Below are 8,342 nucleotides of genomic sequence, written 5' to 3'. Positions count from 1 at the left end.
TTTGAAGAAACCATACATATTTATAACCGAATTACCGACTAGATAGATTTGCTGCTGCAGCGTACGGTATACGTTAATGTTATTTTATGAAATCACCTAACCACAATATGACTCACAGCTTTCAAGAATGTTATATTATTGACTATGTTTGTTGGGTAGGCCTATATCAACTTTTAATGTGTCAGCGATTAATCTCGTTATTAAGAATTTACTTTTTTCAGAGCATATTCAGAGATGTCTGAAATGGGGGCGGGGCGATCCCCGGTGTGATCGAGAGACAACACAAATTTTTGTTTTCTAGACCCCTGGAAATAACATTTGAGTCGGTTTTTTTTTTATTCTCTCTTTTCTTTTCATTTTGTTTTTCTGTCCAAAAGACCAGAAGGCCCCACCCCCTAAATTTCCCCTGATTTTTTGAATCGAGTATACCAGGACTAAATGAGTTTGTATGGGTACAAATTTATGGATTTTCTCTGTCTTCAGCGACAATTCACCAGACAAGGAGAGCCCTACGGAAATTGCACAAATACACCCACCGCAGATATGAATGCAATTTTTAAAAACGACTCTGTTTATACAGTAACGGTATGTGTGGCATTACTTATTTTTCCTACTGAGCTTTATTTTTGCTACTGGGTTCGATTCAAAAAATAATGATAGCCTCGCAAAAAGCAGCCGAGGTCGTTGTTTTTGCGAGTCCGCCTAATGCTATCCACTGGAGGTGTTTAATTTTGTCTGCAATATCCGTCTGTTCGTTCACTAGCTATCTCTCCATACATCCGTTCAATCATCAACTCATCTGTCTAGATCTGTCTATTTATCCATCCATTCATCCAGTCATTCATTCATTCATTCATTCATTTAAAACCTATTAATCAAATCCCTCCATTTATCCATCTATCTATCTGTCTATCCATTCATCCATGCATTTACTTCCATCCGTCCATCCTTCTATTGATTCATTCTTCCATCCATCCAATCACCTACTCCTCTATTTTTCTACTTAGGCCTACATGAAACCCTACGGTATTATTTCAATTTAAATCTATTGAATTACGTCACCCATCAACGTAGGCGTACTCTATCTGGCTATGTATAGGCCTATATATATAGCAGAATATAACATACCGTACGTAAGGAAAATGGTAGACCAGGGACCAATTTAATTAAAACACAATCAATGCAGATCAAAATAATAATTAAAATTATCTTTCTAAATGAAATTTATATTAATATTTAAACGACGAGATTCGAGAATATTGTATCACAATTTTGCAACTACATGACAAGGGGCAGCAATATTTGCTTACTTGGTGCATATTGGAAACATAAATTTCCTCATATTGATTATTAATAACACTTTAGCAGAATATTTGTTTAAGTTTCTTATCTTAATTACCAAAGGCATGTCAGAAGGCTTGCTTACAGCGTGTGTTGACGGAGTACTGCGACTGTGTTGATACAATGTTAACAGAAGGCGTCAGTCGTTGCCGCCTATTAGACAATGAGCAAGGTATCGTCTATCGTATAAAATAAAGTGACATAATGCTATATTTCTTTCGATTTATGTAAATTTAACCAGAAAATTCGACATCCCATCGATGTCTTAAGTATCGCGTAACATGAAAGTTATGCTATCTATTTTTAGGCTCATAGTGAACATGGCCAAGTTTCAAAGGCGTTAACAAATATTAATTGTCAAATAACGTACGTATAACATATCTTGTCAGTAATACACCATTCATACAGCTATTTTAATGTTAATTTTTCTGTTTATATGACCCTTAAATCAGCCTATGGATTTTAAACGTCCTTAATTGACGGTTCCATAATCATTGGATGTACTTGATGCAGTATCTGTAGGCAGACTACATAAATCTCGCTTTTAAGAAGTATGTAATTTTAAAGGCTTGGGTATTGTTTGTTTTCATTCTGGAATTCGTACCACATACCATACTGTCGAATGTGAATTAAAAATAAAATAAAATTGGCTTAAAGTATCAAAAACACATATTACATTTTTGAATGACAAGAGATGGTGTTTATCGTCCTATAGGGTTTTCTTTTTATTATTATTATTATGTCAGTTAATATTCTGACATTCTTTGACAGGTTTGCGGTTCAATTTCTCCAGTTTGACCTATTTTCAGGTGTACAGTAAGTTAAAAAGCCATAAGCCAACTATTTATTTTATTTCATGAAACATTTTTTGTCTATTTTATTATCTGATTTAGAACGATGTCGGCAAGTTATTAACTTTCTTCACAGCCTTCAGTTAACCGATTGTGAATGTCGCATTCCATGCAGGTAGGTAGCTTAAACGTAAAATAGCTGTAGGCCTACGGAAATCGTTATGTAGTGCGCAGTCATTCGGTTCAAAGTAAATGGTTCGAACTCTCAGTTCGAACCTTGGAGAGAAACGGGCTCTAAGGCCTAGAGGTATTTTATTTCGTGAATTATCAAATTTAACTTCACTCCACTCTAAAAGTCATGGTTTAACCATAATCCCTGCTCATAAACACAAATCACTCTCACATGCAACTTTTGCATTTTTTTAATTATTATATATATATAATATATATTATGTATATATATACATATTTTATGTATATATAGGCCTATATATGTGTGTATATATGTATATGTATATGTATTATATATGTATAATATCATGTATATGTATATATGTATTATGTGTATATATAGACAAGTTTTTAACTTCTAATTTGATTCCTAAATCGTAATTTATAGCTCTTTATTGTATACTTTCACAAGAAAATCGATTTGAATAAATGTTACTGAATCTGAAAATGCAAAGCACATTAAGATAATAAGTTAAGTATACGAATTAATTCAAGCTGATGAAAATACACCATTGTATAATGTATTTAAAACTAAGATATCTATTTAAAACTGAGATATCTCTATTTATAACTAAGATATCTCTATTTAAAACTAAGATATCTCTATTTTCATTGTTAATAGAGATATCATAGTTTTTAATAGAGATATCTTAATTTTAAATAGAGATATGACAATGGCAATGGTTGGAGACTTATATAGCGCATAATACATGGTCTCTATGCGCTCGGGACTAGATGTTGCACTTTACAATACCATTCTTCTCCCCTAAGGGTCACTTCATGTTTTCAGCAGCCAGTAAACCGGCGCACTTTCATCTGTCCACGACAGGGGCCGAATGAACCAGAGATATCTCTGTTAATAGAGATATCTTAGTTTTGTTTCCTGTTGCAATGTCTGATGTGATAGCGTATATCTTAGAATGTGGTAGGAATCTGTTTTGGCAGCAGCGGATTGATTCCCGATGTGATTAGGTTTATATATGCGCAGAGCTGTGTGTGTCCAAGGACTCTGGCTATCAGTTAGGTTCTTAAAACATACTCCCACCATCCACTGTCATACTATATTCATGCTATATTTAACGAAATTATTTCGTAACAGATGTAATAACGATCAATAAAAGCTAAATATAACATTCACATGCAAATAATGATTTAACCTTTACATTTTCATATTCATTTGCTATTTCAGATCATTTGTTTTGATTTTATAGATCTATCATTTTTGGATCTGTTAAATTTGTTTAATCCTACATTTCATCATATTAATCATTTTATTAATTTATATATTTCCACTCCAATTAGTTACGTTTATATCCCAACATTGAGGTCAGTCAGGGGTTCTCGCGCTGGAAGTCGTTTGTGTCCTTGGGCTAGGCACTTTATCTACGTTTGTCTCTTTCTACATAGGAATACAAATGCGTTGAAATTTTCTTTGTGACATTTATTTCCCTAGTGTATGGTGCAATCTCCCTGCTAATCTTCGTAATGAACTTTAACATATACGGAGATTAGCAGGGATGAACTTAACAATTTTATAACTAAACTTAATTCTTTTTACCTCTGTAACTGATTAGTTTGCTGCCCATTTTAATATGAATGATTGACGTTCTTACAGTGTTCTGTTTTTGTTTAACGATTGTGTTGCCTTTTTAGCAGTTTTAATGTTATTTGTTGTCTATTTATAGCTTTTTACTGTTTAAATGCTTTTACATTTTGTTTCAACTTTTTAAGCATTTCTGTATTTTAGTTGCCCCCGATGGCAAGTCTTCTTGCATTTGTGTAATCCTGCTGCATAGACCCTACTGTTTTTATAATTTTGCAAAATAAATGATAGGATAACCAAAGAGTATTTATACTCTTTGTTTAAAGTAATTAGGAAAATAACGTTGAAAATTCCTCAGAGGAATATCCATTTAGTTTAGAACATATTAAAAATCGTTTAATTACAATCAGATTCGTAATCGTATTTTGCATCGCCTTAATTTTTACAATTCCTTTTTAGTGAAATTAAATATGAAAAAACAATCTCACAGTCACTGTGGCCGTCAGAAAGCTACGTGGTAAGTTGTATGGTCCATGCATACTTGTTATTGTTAATGTAAGATTAATGCCGACTTTATAATACGGTAATAATAATAATAATAATAATAATAATAATAATAATAATAATAATAATAATGAGGATGATGATGGTGATGATGATGATGGTGGTGGTGGTGGTGGTGATGGTGATGATGAGCATATCGGGGAACCATAAAATTGCGAAAACGACAATTAGGCCTATCTATAGGGTCCCCTATAGAGCCATATGCAACCATTGCATACGTTGACATAATTAAGAATTAAACTTTATTGAAGACGAACATGTGTTTTTTCATTACCTATCACCTTGCCCTCGAAATTTCTTTCATTATTTTACAGAACACCCTATTAGAGAGTATTTACGCTATTAACCAGTCGCATAGAAATCGCCTGTATGACCTACCTACAGCGCAGTAAGTTCATTATCCGCATCACCATTAAATATATGTACGATATTAACAATCAACAAGAAGACTAGGAAATGTTGTAAATGATTGATTTGTGGTTTAAATTGTTTCGTTACTGTGATAATATCTTGAAAACGAATGTTTAACTATCATTTGCATAGAAAATGTTGTATTATTCGCTTTATATAAACTTTGGTAGATTTATTATTAAGATTTGATTCAGCTTAATTATTAGATGTGCTTTAACTTCTTGATAGCGTGTGATATATTTAGTCAAACGCTCGAAAATAATCAAATAAAACCTAGAATAGCTATACGAGATCTGAGTTTTATGCTTGTTAAAACAATAAACGATGAAAAAGAATTAAAGATAAATATATCAACCCACGATAAATATATTTATCGTGTGGTATAATAAATTTTCATTTCTTTCTGAGTAACGTTTATATTTAAATCATTAAAGTATATAAATTTACAATATAAATCTAACCTATATCTTATTTATTATATTATAGTTTTTAAATTGATTACATTTTTTAATGCTATATCAATGTTAATTTTGTCTTTACAAAGGAAAATAAAATACAAAAGAATCAAAATTCGAAGTTAGAAAACTCGTCATTTTGAATTACTTGTTTTTAGGCAAAACCTCGTTCGGTTGGAGGTGTATTACGAGGATCTGTCGTACACGTCGATATCAGAATCGCCTGCATATACCGTGAGTCAAGTTCTCATTTTACAATTTTAGAAAATTATTTTAGGAAACGTGGAATCAAATTGCATAATGTGATTTTAAAGACATATCGTATACAATGTGTATGGTATTACCATCTGTTAGATTGTGTTAAAACAAGTAAAATATTTCCCTTGGATGTTGTTTGTGAAATTCGAAAATAACCCCAGTCTGTTGAATTGCTCATTCATACATTTATTTTCAGTGAAACACAGATCATTACAATTTACTTTACGGTCAATTATTTATTATTACTAAAATACTTCAATTGTAAGCAAATTAGGCCTATAATATCCCAAAGATCTAAATTTGAACATAGTTATTAACTCATCATATAAAAATGTATACAGTAGCATACATGCATTGTGTCAAACCTATTGGGCACAGTGACGCTTTCAGTCATATTCACTATTTTGCAGTGAGTTAATTTTAAATAAATTTATGTGATTTCTTTAATAGTGGGAGAGCCTGTTTGGCGATATCGGTGGTACACTTGGATTGTATATTGGACTATCGATGCTTACTGTGGTCGAGTTTTTCGAATTTGTCATCGATCTTGTTGTATACATAATCAATAAGCTTTGCAAAAGGAACAAAGTAACTGAGTTACGAGGTGGAATATGATCCCAAATTGTACTTTCAGTGTAAAGTACCTAAAGTAAACGTATCGAATTTTTAAAATAGTTGTTATAATTTTTGCTTGGCCGCCTGCCATGCTGACCAGTCTTGAGCCTGAGTGGCTGTTATTGATCATCAAATGCCGTACCGATTTTTAATTCTTGGACTACATTATTGATCGTTACTAGGTTTCATTCATTTTCTCTATTTCTCCTATTTCTCACAATAATCAGAAACGTCATAACGAAAATATTGAGTATTATATCCCACGCCGCCAGCACTGTGAGAGTAGCCTTTAATTAGTATTATCTAAGTTCGATTATATAACGGTAGAACTGTAAATATATATGTATATATATATATATATAATATTATATATATATATTTAAAACATTGTTGAAAATCAACAATAAACAGTTTACAATGTTTCTTATTCTTTGCGAATTGCGTTTGTGCGCATGTGTCTATTATATAATGCGGGTCCAACGGCTTAACGTCTCATCTGAGTGACGAGGTAGTCGGAGCAATGTGTCTTGCCCAATGATACAAACAGTTTGGCCCTAATACCACCAAGCTACCAGCTTGCCAGTATTGCTTTTATTATTTTAGACATACCTTTTTATATTTGTATCATTTGTGTCCAGGACCACTGTTAATAACAACGTAGTTAGTTTATTTTCTCTTTGTAGTGTCAAGCTTTCTTCATTGAATGTGATTTTATCCTGCTTAAATAAATTGCAAAAAAAAATAAATAAATAAAATAAATAAATAGTATATTTATAAAATTTTTCAAACTATAATTAGTGCGCATTATCAAGTACGCTTATTCTCTGTCAAAATGTTACAATTGGGTCAGCTATCCCCACCAATTTCCGTGGAAATTCAGCAGGAGGATTTATCCGAAGTAAAAGAAAGTTAACGATGATAATATCCAATCCATCTTTCCTGTATTAGTTTTATTATATTATATTGTCGACTCATTTATACTTTTTTGTATATTTTTTTGTTTCTTCTCTTACAAATCATTCGGACGAGTCGAGTGGCCGAGCGTTAAGACAGAAGCGCCGCTAACCACAGCCTTAACATCGGCGCTGGTTCCAGCCGCTCCTCGCCCAGGGTTTGGTTGGTAGAACCAAGTCTTCTCGGATAAAGACTTAAAATGGAGGTCCAGTGTACACATCTGGCTCGTGTGTACTTTAAAAAACCCATTGCATCTTTTGGAAGAGTAGGGGGTTACCCCGACGCTATGGTTCATGCTGTCGTGGAATGATGTGAATGTAGCCGGAAGCGCCTCTTTACGGCGGCTGCGGTAGTCACAGACCACGCCCATATGCAATTCAGCACAATGATGCTGTTATAGGTTATTCTACCTTTACCTTTACCTTTTATTCAATAAAGTCAAACAATTAATTAACAATAAATAATTTACAATTTACAATAATGGGTGCGTATAACGATAAGGCTTGTCTTAACGACAAAACCACAGAATATACAAAAGACAGAACTAAGTGAGGATAATAAGTAAATTCAATTTGGTTAACTGAATTCAATTTGGTTAATCTTGTATTCAACATTCAATGTCACCCCTAACATTGTATATTCATTCTGTTTTTGATTTCCATGTATATGTTTGAGTGCTTGGGAATAGGTTTACCCAGATAAATGGCGCATTATAAATGCATTATTATTATTATTATTATTTTTTTTTATTATTATTATTATTATTATTATTATTATTATTAATATTATTATTAATATTATTATTATTATTTATTATTATTTTTATTTTTATTATTATCATTAATATTATTATTAATACCCAATTGGAAAGTAAATTGATATCAGTTTGATTATTCATTATTATTATTATTATTATTATTATTATTATTATTATTATTATTATTATTATTATTATTATTATTATTATTTGCGCTTGCTTACTTGTGATGAATCCGATATCCTAGTAGCAGCGGGTACTGCAAATGCTATTAGGATGTGAGTTTGCGTCAGGAAAATATCATAGCAGTGATGCTTTGCCCTACCTGACGTGTTATCGTGTCGTGTTAGTGGTTAAGACATCAGGCTAGATACTTGGAGGTCATGGGTTCGATTCCCACCCAAATTACTTGCAATTTTTTT

At 32.1% G+C, this 8,342-nt stretch overlaps 1 protein-coding gene across 1 annotated transcript in view; it reads left to right on the top strand.

The window, feature by feature from the left end:
- The window catches only part of LOC117124025 (degenerin mec-10-like), a 23,083-nt gene extending 15,695 nt beyond the window's left edge, over positions 1 to 7,388 (top strand). The window contains exons 9-15 of the mRNA XM_033270147.1: positions 484 to 585; positions 1,405 to 1,513; positions 2,235 to 2,307; positions 4,366 to 4,423; positions 4,785 to 4,858; positions 5,495 to 5,570; positions 6,045 to 7,388. Of these exons, the coding sequence (XP_033126038.1) occupies positions 484 to 585; positions 1,405 to 1,513; positions 2,235 to 2,307; positions 4,366 to 4,423; positions 4,785 to 4,858; positions 5,495 to 5,570; positions 6,045 to 6,209 (657 nt within the window). The 3' untranslated portion in view covers positions 6,210 to 7,388. The remainder of the gene's footprint in view (positions 1 to 483; positions 586 to 1,404; positions 1,514 to 2,234; positions 2,308 to 4,365; positions 4,424 to 4,784; positions 4,859 to 5,494; positions 5,571 to 6,044) is intronic.
- Positions 7,389 to 8,342: the final 954 nt, after the last annotated feature.

The sequence above is a fragment of the Anneissia japonica genome, unplaced genomic scaffold (assembly GCF_011630105.1).
Source record: "Anneissia japonica isolate Jap-2015-1 unplaced genomic scaffold, ASM1163010v1 scaffold522_len1101056_cov227, whole genome shotgun sequence".
NCBI lineage: Eukaryota > Metazoa > Echinodermata > Crinoidea > Comatulida > Comatulidae > Anneissia > Anneissia japonica.
Note: the sequence above shows the minus strand (reverse complement) of the source record. Positions and strands in the feature narration are given on the sequence as shown.